This window comes from Rosa rugosa, chromosome 2 (assembly GCF_958449725.1).
Source record: "Rosa rugosa chromosome 2, drRosRugo1.1, whole genome shotgun sequence".
Taxonomy (NCBI): domain Eukaryota; kingdom Viridiplantae; phylum Streptophyta; class Magnoliopsida; order Rosales; family Rosaceae; genus Rosa; species Rosa rugosa.
The window spans coordinates 45,087,909-45,103,352 of record NC_084821.1 but is presented as its reverse complement, the minus strand read 5'-3'; the positions used below and the strand labels follow the sequence as shown (position 1 = coordinate 45,103,352).

General features: G+C 40.2%; 2 protein-coding genes and 1 long non-coding RNA gene across 3 annotated transcripts; 1 reads left to right on the top strand and 2 right to left on the bottom strand.

The window, feature by feature from the left end:
• Positions 1-267: 267 nt before the first annotated feature.
• Positions 268-4,674, bottom strand: LOC133733954 (uncharacterized). Its single transcript, XM_062161612.1, has 4 exons — positions 4,564-4,674; positions 4,194-4,250; positions 1,553-1,615; positions 268-824 (listed from the first exon to the last, which is right to left on the bottom strand). The coding sequence occupies exons 1-4, from the start codon at positions 4,625-4,627 to the stop codon at positions 475-477; spliced, it is 534 nt and encodes a 177-aa protein (XP_062017596.1). The 5' UTR covers positions 4,628-4,674; the 3' UTR covers positions 268-474.
• On the bottom strand, positions 2,321-3,487 carry LOC133728175 (uncharacterized). Its single transcript, XR_009855660.1, has 3 exons — positions 2,811-3,487; positions 2,611-2,684; positions 2,321-2,526 (listed from the first exon to the last, which is right to left on the bottom strand). It is a non-coding gene; the product is annotated as an uncharacterized LOC133728175 (long non-coding RNA).
• Positions 4,675-8,983: 4,309 nt separating the features above from the next.
• On the top strand, positions 8,984-11,011 carry LOC133730834 (uncharacterized). The gene has a single exon (XM_062158348.1). The coding sequence runs from the start codon at positions 8,984-8,986 to the stop codon at positions 11,009-11,011; it is 2,028 nt and encodes a 675-aa protein (XP_062014332.1).
• Positions 11,012-15,444: the final 4,433 nt, after the last annotated feature.

Genomic DNA, 15,444 nt, shown 5'->3' with positions numbered 1-15,444 from the left:
GATGAATTATGAACTGAAAGGCTTGGAGAGAATGAGAGCTTTTGGGATTGGATGATCTTTGTTATGAAGTTTGGATTGGAAGTGTCACTAGGTGCAGTGGAATTTTATGCTGACAAAGAGCACAAAGGTTATCTCATTGCAGCAATCGTGATTGCGTGTGTTGTTCTATTCTTGAGTGTATGTGAGTTGATACGCAATGCAAGGAAAAAAAAATGACATTGTCAAAAAAAATGTCACAAAATAACATCTTCTAATTAATTCAGTTAGGAACACAGAAGAAGCAAACTTTATTTCCTCCAGTATAAAGATATAGCACATTCAAATGCAGAGATGTAACCGGCCACGAGGAAATTTTGGTTATCAAAAGAAACAAACAAGAAAACTTTACACTAAAAATTCATCTCCACATTATACATCTCACATAGCATAAAACACATCATTTTTTCCTCAGAATACAGCAGAAGCAAACCCCGATTACACAGCATTTATCTTCTTTTTCTTCCTCACATTTACAATTGGAGGACGACCTGTAGCTGCACATGCAATTAAGTGATCAGAAGAATCCCCGATTTTACTGAGATCACATTCAGGCTTGCGTGGGCACTGCAGCATCCAGTGTTCGCCATACTTGAAACAGATATCACAAAACTTGAGCTTAGCACGTCCTGTATCTTGGTTACAACAGCGCCCAAAGAACAAACGATCACAAACCTTACAAATTACGTCACAGCCGCTGCCTACAATTGCATTCTTTGGGACTTCAACATTGTACGGGCATAGAAATGAAGTGTGTTCATCCAAGCAACAAATCAAACATCTATCCTCTGGCAGTTTGCAAATCCGTTAAAAAACAAATAATAGCAATAAAAATGATTCATGCAGAAGACAAACCCAAAATATCAGTACTGTGAGAGCACACTGAACATTGAATACGACCAAATTATCTATGTCACAAGAGCAGCAAAAATTATAGGGGATATGAATAGTATATTATACATGTTAGCTGTATGTTCCTTGATGAAATCTGTCAGATGTTTGCATGATAAACACCAAGGTTTTGCATGTTACCAGAAACACACTAGTTTTTTGAACATCTTAAAGACACTTTTAAATCATATTATGTTCACTCTAAGACCCAAGCCATGAAAATAAAGAGAGTCCACATTAGCCACATCAGCATGCAACAGAAACTATGGATGGATTCTATAACAACACAGAGCATTGCATGAAATGCAAAGCATGGTCGCCCTGATTTTTAAAATGGTGAGCAACTTTTTAACTTACTATAACTCCATTCACCTTGTGCACTTTGGAAATTCATGTAGGCCTAAAAGATTGGATTCAGAATTGTGACAACATCCCAAGTCAATCAAGCTAACAGTAGGGGTAGTTTGTAGGTTTTTGGAAATACCACACTTCAGGTAGTTACGTGAAAACAACCCCCCAAAACATGGGGTAGTTATATGTAGTTTACATTAAAAGTATATAAAAAAAATTAATAACACATGGCAAGCAGATTATAGGTAACCAGAAACAAAAATCACAATCATACCAGGGGGGCCGACTGTATACCACTTCTGAATGATGCGTGACAAACTGCGAGTGCTGTTTGGTCCTGCAAAGAGAGCAAAAGTTCACTGGTATTGTTAAATATGTTATACCTAATACATATCATATATGTGTGTGAAAACCCAACACATCACTGTAACTACAAGACTCTAGATGGTAACAGATGTATCAATGTTGTGTCATAGGAAAAGGAAAAATGAATTTCAGATTAAATAAATACAAGATTGCAGATGCAATGAAATGAATGATAGAAGCAGATTTCTATTATCTGCACCATGTAACAGGAGTTAGTGGTGCAGTAGTTTGTCGAGGCTTTTTCGTATAAAGAATTTCAGCTTCTTGTGCATGTTAGCTGAAAGTCCGCTGATAAAAAAATGGGCAAATTACTGGTCACTCCCTCAACTTTTGGGGCGTCGACAGTTCAGTCCCTCGTATCATAATTTTAACAAATAACTCCCTGAACATTCAAATTTCACACAATTTAGTCCAAAATGACCATTTTACCCCTCACTTCCTTTTTTTTTTTTTTTAAATTCTTCTCTCTCTTTTTTTTTCTGGTTATTTTTTCTGCTTCTCCGCCCCCCTTCTCAGCTCAGAAAGACGATGCCGTCTCTCTCTCTCTCTCTCTCTCTCTCTCTCTCTCTCTCTCTCTCTCTCTCTCTCTCTCTCTCTCTCTCTCTCTCTCTCTCTCTCTCTCGCCAACTCGCCTAGCCTCCCTCGTCGTCCCGCTGCCAACTTGATGCCAGAACAGTTGGCATGTTTGTCAGAGACCTTGGACGTTTATCAACATCAATGGCAACACATCCATTGGTTGGTCTGGCCTCCTCAAGTTTCTCTCTATCAGCAAAAAGTAGAGGATTCTTGGTTTTTCCTTTGATCTTCACTACAGCAGCCAGGTGACTGCTTCCTTTTTGAAACTCATTAAGTATATCATATAAAGGCATATCGGCTGGAACCCTGGGATATCCATGCATATGATTTTAATGTTTTCCTAAAGAGAACAGATATAGAAGAGAAGAGAAGAGGAGGAAAATGATAAACCTAGGCATTCTACGAATGGAAACTGCACTAACTGGAGTCTCTGTTTCTGCTCGTACTGTGAGGAGACTTTTCACCTATGTTCAGCACAACAAAATTACCAAATGAATCATCACTTAGAAACAGCTGTTACCGATAACAAGGATCATACTTCCTGCACACAAAAAAAAAGAACTTAAGATGGGTCATAGTTTTTAACCCACCAGTAAGAGGCCGATTATGTTTTGGGATTTCCAGAATAGACAGGGACTCTACTATGACCACGTGCAAGAATTTTCCCAATTGCTTCCCTGCAGTAGGAAAAAAAATGTTAGTGTGTTTGGCCCTGATTAATCAGAAGACGTGTGTGCTTATACCATTCTATATATAAGTCTTTTCCCTATATAGCAGAAGAGAAATACCCATCTAAATTGCTACCATATGATCATAACAAGTCCTCTTCATTTTTTAACTTTCTACTATGCTCTGCTCAATAAACAGCATATATAGCAAAAAGTAAGGATCAAGAAATGTCCTTATTAGAGGAAAGAAGAAAACTAGATCACTACCAGCATAAATGAAAACCAAACAAGGCCAATGAAAGACATACCAGTCTAACAATGAGTCTAGTCGAAGAAGAGGATGCGGGGCGATGATGAGGCTTTCTAATTTGTTTGAAGATTCCGACGATGAAGGGCAATGGTGGCTGCCTGGCTACAGAGCAGGCAAGCAAGATCGGAGTCATCCTATGCTCGACTGGGTCACAAACGGCCCCGTGATTGGTTTGAGTTGGTGTGGCAAGATCGGGTGGCAGCTTCGCTGGGATCTTCTGGCATCAAGTTGGCAGCGGGACGACGAGGGAGGCTCAGGCGAGTTGGCGAGAGAGAGAGAGAGAGAGAGAGAGAGAGAGAGAGAGAGAGAGAGAGAGAGAGAGAGAGAGAGAGAGAGAGAGAGACGGCATCGTCTTTCTGAGCTGAGAAGGGGGGCGGAGAAGCAGAAAAAATAACCAGAAAAAAAAAGAGAGAGAAGAATTTAAAAAAAAAAAAAAAGGAAGTGAGGGGTAAAATGGTCATTTTGGACTAAATTGTGTGAAATTTGAATGTTCAGGGAGTTATTTGTTAAAATTATGATACGAGGGACTGAACTGTCGACGCCCCAAAAGTTGAGGGAGTGACCAGTAATTTGCCCTAAAAAAATTTAGGAGCATTGTAAAAACCAAGGTTTTGCATGCTGACTTTCTTAATGTCTGCAAGACACTTCTCATATAAATATTCTGTTCACTCTAGAACCCATGACGGAGACTATGGATGGATTCTCTAACAATAGAAAGGATTGCAAGAGATTGCAAAGCATGAGGGGCAGTTTAATTAAATGGGAAACAAGAGTGTAAAACTGTCGGGCAATAGACTGCAATTCACCCCACGTTTTTATATGCTTTAAAAAGATTTGACTCGCAACTGTCAAAATGTCCCAAGTCAGTAAGCTAACAGTTGGGATAGTTTGTAGGTTTTCGAAAACATTAACATTTTGTTTCCTACATAACACACACACACACACACATCCCAAGTCAATTTCAGGTAAGCAATAACAAAAAATCAAACGCATACCAGGAGAACCACCAGTGTCTGCCATAACAATGCCACGTGATTTCAGGAAGCCGGCAACTGTTCAGATAAAAGGAAAGACAAAAGAAAACAATTGGGTGAGATACTGAATAACCACAAGAAGAGAAAAAAGTGAATGTTTGATGAAGCATGAGGAGCTGCAATGCAAAATGATCTATGTTCATCCCCTCGAAAATTAGTTCAAGCAAATTCCAGCAAACAAAAATACAGTCAAAAATGGCATTGAATAATAACAAATGTTGTGAATAGTGTCAACCAATTCAACCCAAGAAAATTTTCCTCACCGGACCAAAAATCAAATGTAACTAAAACGATTCAAACACAGAAACAGAAAACGAAATGCATACCGTACCATCGGGGTGGCGGCCGTCGGCCCCAAGCCGTTCGTAAGCTGTAAAATCCTCACAGAGAGACATGCCGAAACCCTTCGTTTTCTTTCTTCTCAAAAGAAAAGAAAAACCTTCGGTTTCTTATATACTTTTTTTTTTTCTTTTCTTATGTCGGTGTTATTTACTTCCTATTATTCGGAACCCGAATAGGGCTGGTAAAAATGGAATGGATCTTTAGATTGGACTCGATATTGAAGAATTGGACAATGGACATAGCCTCTTAGGGCATGTTAATATAGTTAAATAAGGTAAAAAAAAAATTTAATTTTAATTTTATCATAATATTTAAAAATTATTCTTTTCATTTAATTAATTTTTTATTAAATGAATATGGAGGATATTTGGTGTGAATGAGATGGGTGAATGAATGAAAAATTTTGAAGGAGATGGAGGATATTTGGTGTGAGGAAATAGAAAAAAATGGGTTGGTATTTATAGAATTTCCCACAATTTACTGTTCCAACGGGTATATTTTTTTTCCCTCAATTTTTTGGTAATTTTAAAAAAAATTTTGGAACAAAATAGAAATAATAACCCTTGATTTAATAAGAACCATTGATCACATTTATTTTGCTCAAATCTGAGCCGTCGTCAGATTAAATAGGGCCAATTTGAGTAAAAGCAAATAATAACCCTTTTGCTGGGCCTCATGAACAGTATCCAAGTCTTGGTCTTGGAAAAGTCTCAAATATGAGACTTGGGATGAACCCAAGTCCTATAATTTTAGGACCAACTCCCCCTAAGGAACATTGTTGGAGATGAAAAGTCCTATAATTCAACAAAATCTGGTTTTGAACCCTATATTTGGAGTTGCTCTTAAACCCAGACTCAACCTCAAGCTGGGTCATGTTCTGGTAGTTAATTCATTTGTAATCAGTTGTGTTTGGAATTGAATTTAAGGGTGGAGAATAATGAGAATTCTAACTAAAATCGAGCATGACTGAGTACGAAATCAACTTACTACCTAAGTTTGGACTAATATAAAGCCAAAATATGATTCTTTATTTATAAGAAAAGACTATAAAAGACAAAATATAAAAAACCTCTACGACAAGCCGACTCTAAGCAGTCAAGGAGAATGGTTCTAGAAGACTCTAAAGGAAATTCTTTGCAAACATTTAAAAACTCAAGATTTGTCGTTTTTAAAATATATTAGTCAATATATAAACTTTTGTTTTTTTTTTTTCATATCAACAACTATCCTCTTGTGAGTTGAACTCACAACCTCTCACTTATAAAGAGGAGACTTATGACACTAGACCAAATGATACTGGAAATTCAATATATAAACTTAAGTATATTAAGAAAGAAAAATATATTCAGGAGCTTTGAGGAAGCATCCGGGCAATGCATCAATTTTGACAAGAGCTGCATTTCGTTTAGCAAAAATGTTCCATGCTTGAGGCAGGATTGTATAGCTGCAGTTCTGGGTGTTGCTAAGGTTGATAAGCATGACAAATACCTAGGGCTTCCAACTGAACTCAGCTATTCGAAGACTGAAGCGTTTAGTTTCCTAATTAACTGAACGTGTGCGCAAGAAGACTCAAGGATGGCGTGAGAAAACCCTAAGCGTTGCGGGAAAGGAGGTGTTAATTAAAGCTGTTGCCCAGGCCATCCCGAATTATGTTATGAATTGTTTTGAGCTCCCAGAGCATTTGTGTAACGAAATGCACCGTTTGATGGCTAAGTTTTGGTGGGGGGACAGTATGGATGATGGTAAGATACACTGGCTTGCGTGGGAGAGGCTTTGTGTACCTAAGGCTGAAGGAGGATTGGGGTTCAGGAATATGTACCTCTTCAACCTGTCACTCCTTGCAAAACAAGGATGGCGACTTATTCAAAGACCCAATTCATTGATTGCACAACTGTTTCGGGCCAAGTATCATCCTAGATCAGGCTTCTTGGACGCTGAACTTATGCCGGGCTCGTCCTACACATGGAGGAGCATCATGTCGGGGAGGGAGCTCCTTAAGTTGGGGTTGCGGTATTAGATTGGCTGTGGCAGCGCCATGCGGGTTTGGCACGACCCTTGGTTGCCACTACCGCATAGTTTTAAACCTTTTTCTATGCCCATGGAAGGAACTGAGCAATGGCTTGTGGAGGACTTAATTGATCCGAAGTCGCATGATTGGATGGAAGACATTATACGTGAACTATTCACAAGGGAGGAAGCGGATGTCATTTTGAGTATTCCTTTAAGTCTACGAACTCCAGTTGACTGGTATATTTGGCACTATGATCTGAAGGGCTGCTTTAGTGTCAAAAGTTGGTATCACATGGCTAGAACGATGGACTTGAAAGAGGGGAGGGCTATAACAGCTGCTTCTAGTTCGTCTGGTAATGTTCTTGGGAGATATTGGAAGGGGGTTTGGAAGACTCAAGTACCTCCTAAGGTGCGTATATTTGTTTGGAGGCTTCCAAAAGGTATCCTTCCTACACGGAAAGCTCTGAATAAGCGTGTCCCTTTGAATGAGGTGAGTTGTGCTTTTTGTCATAAGCATGTGGAAGATGAGCTGCATCTGTTTAAATACTGCAAGTTGGTGTCGCAACTATGGCTAAGCAGTCCATTAGCTATGCATAGTGTCGATCACCCGGCTGCTTCTGTGTGTGATTGGATTTTTGAGTTGATGGACTCCCTCTTAAAACATCAGAGGGAGGTTTTCTTTGTGATGTTGTGAGCGGTGTGGGGAGAGCGGAACAAGGTGGTGTGGAAGAATGAAGTCTTCTGCCCTTGGTCTGTGGCTGACTGGGCTACACGCTGACTCGGTGATTACCAGGCAGTTCATAAGCCTGTAGGCAGCAAGGGTCGAAGGCCATTAACACACTGGAAATTCCCTCCAAGTGGGAGGCTGAAGATTAATGTGGATGGGGCTTTCCAGGGTGATAATGGAAGAGGTGGAATTGGTGTAGTTGTAAGGGATGAGAGAGGTACTTGCATGGCAGCGTTGGCTAGGCCTTTCAGCTATGTTGCTTCTGCTATACACATGGAGGCAGAAGCTTTAAGGGCTGGATTGCTTATTGCTATCCACCAAGAATGGAATGACGTTGATATAGAATGTGATTGTGCGGTTCTTGCAGCAGCAATTGCATGTACTGAAGATGATCTCTCTGAGGTGGGTCGCATTGTGGAAGATTGTAAGTCTTACTTTACTGCTTTCAATTTTGTACAAGTGCGACACATTTACCGGGAAGCAAATGGAGTAGCCAACAGGTTAGCGCATCTTGCTAGTTTTTCATATGTTGATGAGTTTTGGTTAGATGAGGCTCCTGCTATTATTCAGGATGCACTCTATAAGGATAATTGTAAGGCTTCCAATGTAGCCCGGAGTATAGGTTATATGTCCCCTCTGCGGCATAATGCTTCTATTCCAATAATAAACTGAGGTAGGGTGAGATTGCCCTCCCTTTCGTCAAAAAAAATATGGTGCGGCTACTGTCACCCTACTTTGCTTCATTTATTAAAATGCTACCACACCATAATATAAAATTATAATTAAGGGCAATAATTTGTTAATATTACATTAGATTTTGCCTATAACATCTAAGAAACATTCGCACCTACATTAAGTATTCATTCTCAATCTCATTATTCATGTTAAAACTCTACCATCTTTCTCACATTCATCATAAAATTTCAGTGTTTTGTGATTATTGAATCGTAATATATTATAGCTTGCATTTTGTTCGGTAATACTTCATCAAATGTTATGACAATATTCAGTAGAAGTCTACCCAACTTTTTTGTATTATTTGGTGGTTTTGCCAAACATTTTGGATGATTTTATCATTGTAGATTCACTTGTTGAACATTTACTGAACTCTAAGGGTTTATTTTGTAGGGTGCTACCAAACATCGCATTAATTTATTGAACAAAAAAGACAATTTTTTTTTTGAGTTGTAACGAAATTTTACGCCAAAAGACAATTCTAGAAGTATAAATGGGTAAACAAAGAAAATTTAAATTCAAAAATATATAAAGAGGGTGAAAGAGTATGTACAAATGTACGATGAACAAATAATTTGGTATGTAAACAAATCAAACCTTCCCCATGGGCGCTGTTAAGTTGGGACCAAAACTATAATAGCAATAGCAAAGGGACAAAGGGGTCTTCAATCTTCAGCTTACCCCGAATTGGTTTCTTTTAGACTTCATCCCTAGTTTCAAGTTTCCACCTTTTCCAAACTCAAAACCCTCTCTCTCTTTTTTTTGACAACTAAAACCCTCTCTTTGAACCCAAAAGTTTTCCGGCGAAATGTTCCAGCATTCCTCTCAGTCCAAAAGGCCAAAGCTTTCTCTGTTCAAGGAGACTCCACCGCGACGGTCGAAGAGCAAGAAGACGCGGCCATGGTTTCTTCAACTGGTGGACACCCATTTCGCAAAAATGCCTACTTTTTCAAACCCATTGTCCCTTATTCCTCCATTGATGAACCTCCTTTCAAAAGGCTACTTTCAACTGCTCCCTCTCTGTTTTTCCTCCCTCCCTTCCCGTTTTGACCCAAAAGGCTGCCCATTGAAGCTTCATTTTACCGGTTGGCGTCTCGACCACTACGATTTGCAGACTTGGGTCGAACGCTTGGCCCCCATTCACCAATGGACATGGAAGAAAGCTGGTATTTATGAAGCCATCTTCAGTTCCACGTACGAAATCAAAAGGAAAAAGGATTTGGTTTGTGGGTTTGCAGAGAAATGGTGTTGTGAGACCAACACATTCATCTTTCCTTGGGGTGAAGCAACCATCACATTGGAGGATGTTATGGTTTTGGGAGGCTTTTCGGTTCTGGGTGACTCTGTTTTCTGCCCTCTTAAAAGCACAGAGCTGAAGGAAGTAGAAGAGAAACTTGAGCAGAAGCGACTGGGACTCTACACTTGCACGACTGTTCTCACAAGATTATGGATGGAGAAATTCATGAATAGTGGGAGTGAACTCGAGCACGAAGCATTTCTTGTCTTTTGGTTGGCCAGGTATGTTTTCAACCATCATAATATGGTAAAAGAGGCTGTGATTTCTATTGCAATTCGTTTAGCTAGGGGGATTCGAATTGCGCTTGCACCGGCTGTTCTAGCCAGCATTTACAAAGAATTGAGTATCTTAAAAACGACTCTTGTATCAGATGAATTCAGAGCCTGTGATGATGTCTTAAAACTCACCATTCACTCACCATTTCAATTAGTTCAGGTTTGGGCATGGGAAAGGTTTTTGGAACTTAGGCCAAAACCCAATGTTATTAGCTATGGTGAGCCAAGGATGGCTCGATGGGATAAAGTAGATGGTCTGAATGTTCAAAATTGGAGGAGGGTTTTAGACTCCACCGGGGAAGATTTCATGTGGCGCCCTTATGCCATGGCCATTGAGAACTGGAGTCCTAAATACTATTTGGAAAAGGAAATGAGGGTTTGTCCTGGTTTGGATGATGAACTCCTGTCATTTGCCATATGCTTGAGGGTGACTGAGTTAGATGGGTTCGGTACTATTACACAATACCTTCCTCATAGGGTAGCTAGGCAATTTGGATTTGATCAAGACATTCCATGTTCCGTTGATAGATCCGACAAGGATTCCAATATGCTTTGTGGAAAAGAAGATCCTCATAGAGCCTGGAAACATCACATTAGGGAAATTAAGAATGTAAAATTGTATGTTCCATCTAGACTTTCTGAGGCAGATGTGAGCACAAGATACCTGAAATGGTGGGAGGAAACAGTGTCCTGTATCAAGCACATGAGAGAGCCTAGCATGCCAGAAAAAAAGAAAGAAAACAGTACTCAAGGATCACTACCAAAGGATAAACATGTCCCCATGCATCCTGGGTTTCTGCCAAAGAAAGTTGTTGAAGGTTCAACAGAAAGGAACATGATTACTGATTTCACCATTCCTTCAGTTTCTTACCTAAAAAGTTTGGAAAAACTAGTGCAGGCCTCAAAAGGAAGCAATGAGGGTAATGATTCCTTTTTTCCTCCAGGGTTTCCTCCCAGAGGTGATAGGATTGAAGCTGGAGCTCCTATGGATGATGATGAAAATGTCAAAACTAGAAAACGTGGTGGCAGAGAGAAGTTATCAGGTGAAGTTCAGAATTTGGAATCTTCAATGTCCTTTGAAGGTTCTAATAATTGTATGCTATCAGGAAAAATTGAGAAAGAGATAAGCTTGAGTGAAGCTTTGGTTGGAGGATCCAAGGCGAAGTCAAATGTTGAAACTATCAAGGGGTATACTGCAAGAAGTCAAGCCATGAACACTGTAAGTATCACGACCAATAATTGTGCTTTTAGTAGCTCTTTATTGGAGATACTGTTTACCCTAAAAGAGTTCCAGAAACAGTTTTCAGAACTTAAAGCAAAGGTTAGCAGGCTTGAAAGTGTGGTGGACATGTCACAAGCAAACGCTAAAGGAGCGAGTTTTAGGAATAACTAAGGAAAGAAAGTCCTCATCTGATTTGGTATTTCTAAAACCTGGTTGTTCTTACTGTACTTTTGTTTCAATGCCACTGATGAGTATTTAGTTTTCCTGATGTTTGCAGAATATTCAACAAAACAAATTGTGGGCGTTTATCTAATGTCTTTTGTTATATTCTCAATTTGGACGTTATTTTTGTTTATCTAATTGGCTACTTGCTGAATTGGTTGAACATGAAAACACTTTTTTTGTTTTACTTTTGCCACAGAACTGCCATTTTTTCAGTTGAATGAAAGTTTGCATTTTTAGTGTTTTGTACCATTGGATGGAGACACATCTATATCACAAGTTCTGAAATATAGCAAGACAGATGAAAATGTTGAAAGTGGTGACTGAGAAATTATCAGGTCAAGTTCAAAATTGGTATCTTCAAGTGTGGGAAAAGGTACTGGTAATACTATAAGGTCAGAGGGAACGAAGGAAGTACTGAAGACTGAAGCTTTTACCGGTGCATTTAAGGCTAATTATTGTAACCTGCAAAATGTAATGGACAGCAAAACAGGAGGTCGAAAGAACTACATGACTAGCACCATTGGTAATGAATGTGCTAGCAGTAGCTTGTCTTTTGAAACGAGGGTTAAAAGGCTGTATTTGCTGAGCTAGAAAGCAAATACATTTTAGGAAAAGATTATGAAAAGAAGCTGAGTTGGTATTTCTAATTCCTGGTTGTTATCACTGTACTTTTGTTATCACTGATCAGTACTTCTTTTGTTGTCCTGTTTTTTAGTTTTTCAAGATGTGAAACTGTTTTTTTATCTTATTATGCGTCAAATCTCTTCTTTTATGTCTGACTTGATTTTTGTTAAATAGGTGTTATTTCAATAGGGATTATGATTTTAAGCTGCCTTAATGAGTAGGTTGAGCCCTGTTTTTAAGTGGAATAAAGTGCTTTAGAAAGATTTGAATCTCTAATGCCAAGTTAACAGAGAAGCAATTTAGATATACTTATTATTCAACTTGATACAGGTGAAACTATATATTGATCTTCTTTCTATCTAAGAGTACTGTCAATGAAAGAGTGAAATCTAGGACATAACATTCTTGTAAATTGTAAGTAATGGTGCAACCTTGTGAAGTATTTTGAGACACCTGAAGTGATCAAGTTCTTGCAGACTTGCAGTCTTGTATGAGCAAAACAGCGCAGTCAGTTTAGTCGACGCACGCTTCGTCCTAGGTCCTTTGTCTATTTTCTGCAAACAATGATCGTTCTTCGGTTTATGTCTCAAGAGTGCAGGGCTCTACAAGATTGCCTCATTCCCCCTAGGCAAATTGGTTTCAACCGCATTATGCTTGAAGGCGATTCTAAGCTTGTTATCAATTGCATTAAGTGGTGATCCTCTCTGACGCTTACATATTCTTCATTCAAACACATTAAGATGCTTGTTGCTCAGTTTGAGATGATATATTTTGTCCATATGTTCCGATAAGCAAATTTTGTTGGTCGTTGGTCACTCACTCACTCTAGCTCAGGCAGTCAGACATGGTCCTAAAGCATTCTCGTGTGTTGTGTCGGTTCAAGGGGCTTTCGCTACTAATTCTATTTTCTTATAAAAAAAATTAAAATATAAAAACAAAACAGAAATTATGTAGAAACAAAAGAACCCCCTTAAAGAATCAACCTTTCTTCTAAAGGAAATCGAGCTCCTTTGAACCCAAGAGTTTTCAGTTTTTCAGGCAAAGATGTTTGAAGCCGTTGAGCACTCCCTTCACTCCAAAAGGCCAAAACTTTCTCCCTTTCCTAGCTGCAAGGAGACTCCGCCGGAAACTGTCAGCGTGAGTTGTTATGAATGTGCTAGGAATCACAGAACATGGAAGATCATCATGGCATGCCAACATGGAATGTGCAGATCTAGATCGGAATGATTATGGTAGACATCATTAGTGTAGCACATGAAAGCAGTTTTGAGTAAGGGTTTTATATAGCTGTAAAAATTCTGTAAACTTCTATATAAACGTATGTAAATCAGATGAATATATTAGAGAATTAAGTCATACCTCAATCGTGTTATACTTGACTTGGTATCAGAGCAGAGATCCGAAAGGACTTTGTCTCCTTAATTCTTTGTTCAAAACCAGACCGATCTTCGTCTCTTCCGAGACCGATCTTCGTCTGCAATCATTCATCACCCATCTCAGAGCAATTTGCTCTCTACACCCATCTCAGAGCAATTTGCTCTCTGCCGTCATCTTTCCGGATCAGCGTCCTTCATCTGTCTCAAGATCGGACTCATCATCTGTTGCCAGACTAGCCTTCTCCAGACCGGCTTCGTCTTCCTCTGTTCAAGACCACCTTCGTCTTCCTTTGTTCAGACTTCAGACCCAACAGTTGGCTTTGGGCACCCAAAAGATCAACGTGACTTCTCCAGATCGTGTTCCTCCATCCATTCCAGCTCGGACTCATCCAACCCAGCAAACTGCAGCACCGCCTAGACCTGCAGATAATCTCAAACCTCAAGGCTCCAGATCGATCACTTTCTGTTGTCCAGTTGGCTTCGTCTTCAGCCCAAGACCGCTGCTGATCCTCTCATCAATCCGGTCCGGCATCGTCCATCAATCAACTCCGGCGTCAGCTTCCTGTCGTCACCTCTCACCAGACCCAACGATTTACTTTGGGCACCCAAAGTAAAACTTTGATCTCCAGATCGTTTCCATCCGGATTTGCTCTCCAACGAGCTTCTGCCATAACCCGAGCATCAGACCCTTTCTTGGTGATCAGGTCTTCACGGTATTCTTCCATCTCCAGATCACTGTTCATCTCCAGATCACCGTTCTCCTGCATCAGACCCGTGAGCAAGCCCAGATCACCGTCGGTCTTCTTCCATCTCCAGATCGACCAACCCAACTCGAAAGCAGATCAGATCGGCTTTCTCCTCTCACCGGCGCCGCCCTTGAAGAACCCACTGATCTCCTTCACTCGCCGGTTTCAGACTCGACCCCAGACTCGGCCTTCAGTTTCCTGTGGACCAGAACTCCACAATTGTTCTGAGGTTTAGTTTTTTAACCCGTGCAAAACCAAAAAAAAAAAAAAAAAAAAAAAAAAAAATTATTATTATTGCACGATCGGTTATTGTTATTCCATTCCGCTGCATACTCTGTGATCGTGTGATATTCCTTATATATTATTGCAATGGGTGGTGATGAAAATGAAGGTCAGAGTGCCAAGACCAATGAGGTCCAGAAAGTTGAAGTTTCTGTCCGAAGCTCAGACGGTGGTTCTTTTGGGGGTATGAAACTCAATGGTACCAATTTTCGAACGTGGAAGAAGATTATGTCCGTCTATCTTCGTGGCATACACAAGATAGGGCATGTGACTGGAGCAACCAAACCTCCTAGTGAGGAGGATTTGGATGGCTATACTAAGTGGGAGGATGATGATGGATCTGTGATGGCAATCTTATTCAAAGCCATGACTGATGATGTGCTACAATTGGTGGAAGGGTGTGAGACTGCTGAAGCAATATGGAAGACCTTGGAGGATCTATATACAAATGAGTCTGATTTTATACAGGTTCATGAATTAATGTGCAAAGCTGCAAGTATGCAACAGAATAGGCAATCAATAGCTGTGTATTTCACCAAGCTGAAGAATGTATGGGCTGAAATTGATCAGAAGCGTCCTTGCAAGATCAAGAATCAGGAAGATCTTGTGTGGCACCAGAAGGAGAAGGAGCTAGAAAGGGTACATGTATTCCTGAGAGGGCTTGATGAGAAGCATAGCAGTGCCAAGGGAGAATTGCTCAGAATGACAGACCCTCCTAGTTTGAACACGGCTTTTACATACATCCGCAAGGATGAGTCTCAGCAGGAGAGTGTCAAACATGCACAGGTTGAAGTATCTAGCCTAGCTATTCAGGCCAAGTCACCGGCACCTTTCCTTCAGCAGCAGAGTTCAGCCCCACTTCATCAACAAGGTTTCTCACAAGGCTTCACCAACCGCCCTCGTCCTCAATGTTCTTATTGCAACGTCCTTGGGCATGTTCGGGAAACTTGTTGGAAGTTGAATCCACACCTTAAACCTAACAAGCAAGGTTATCGTCCTAAGGCGAAAGCAGCTGCTGTTCAATTGGTCCAAGAACCGGATTTCTATGGAGTGGCTGGCCAAGATCATCATACCGCAGGTGGAGCTACTCCTACAGCCTCCATAGCTGGTCGAGGTAAAATTGGTATGGCTTTAAAGGTTTCTAACTTTGTTGGTTCTGATACATGGATTATTGATTCTGGTGCCTCCGATCATATGACTTATGACAAATCATATTTTACTGAATTGGTTTCCCCACTAGTGTCCTATGTAACCAATGCCAATGGTGAGGCCTTTCCTGTGTTAGGGTCAGGGTCAGTTCGTATTACTCCCACCATAGAACTTCATAATGTGTTATATGTGCCTGACTTGT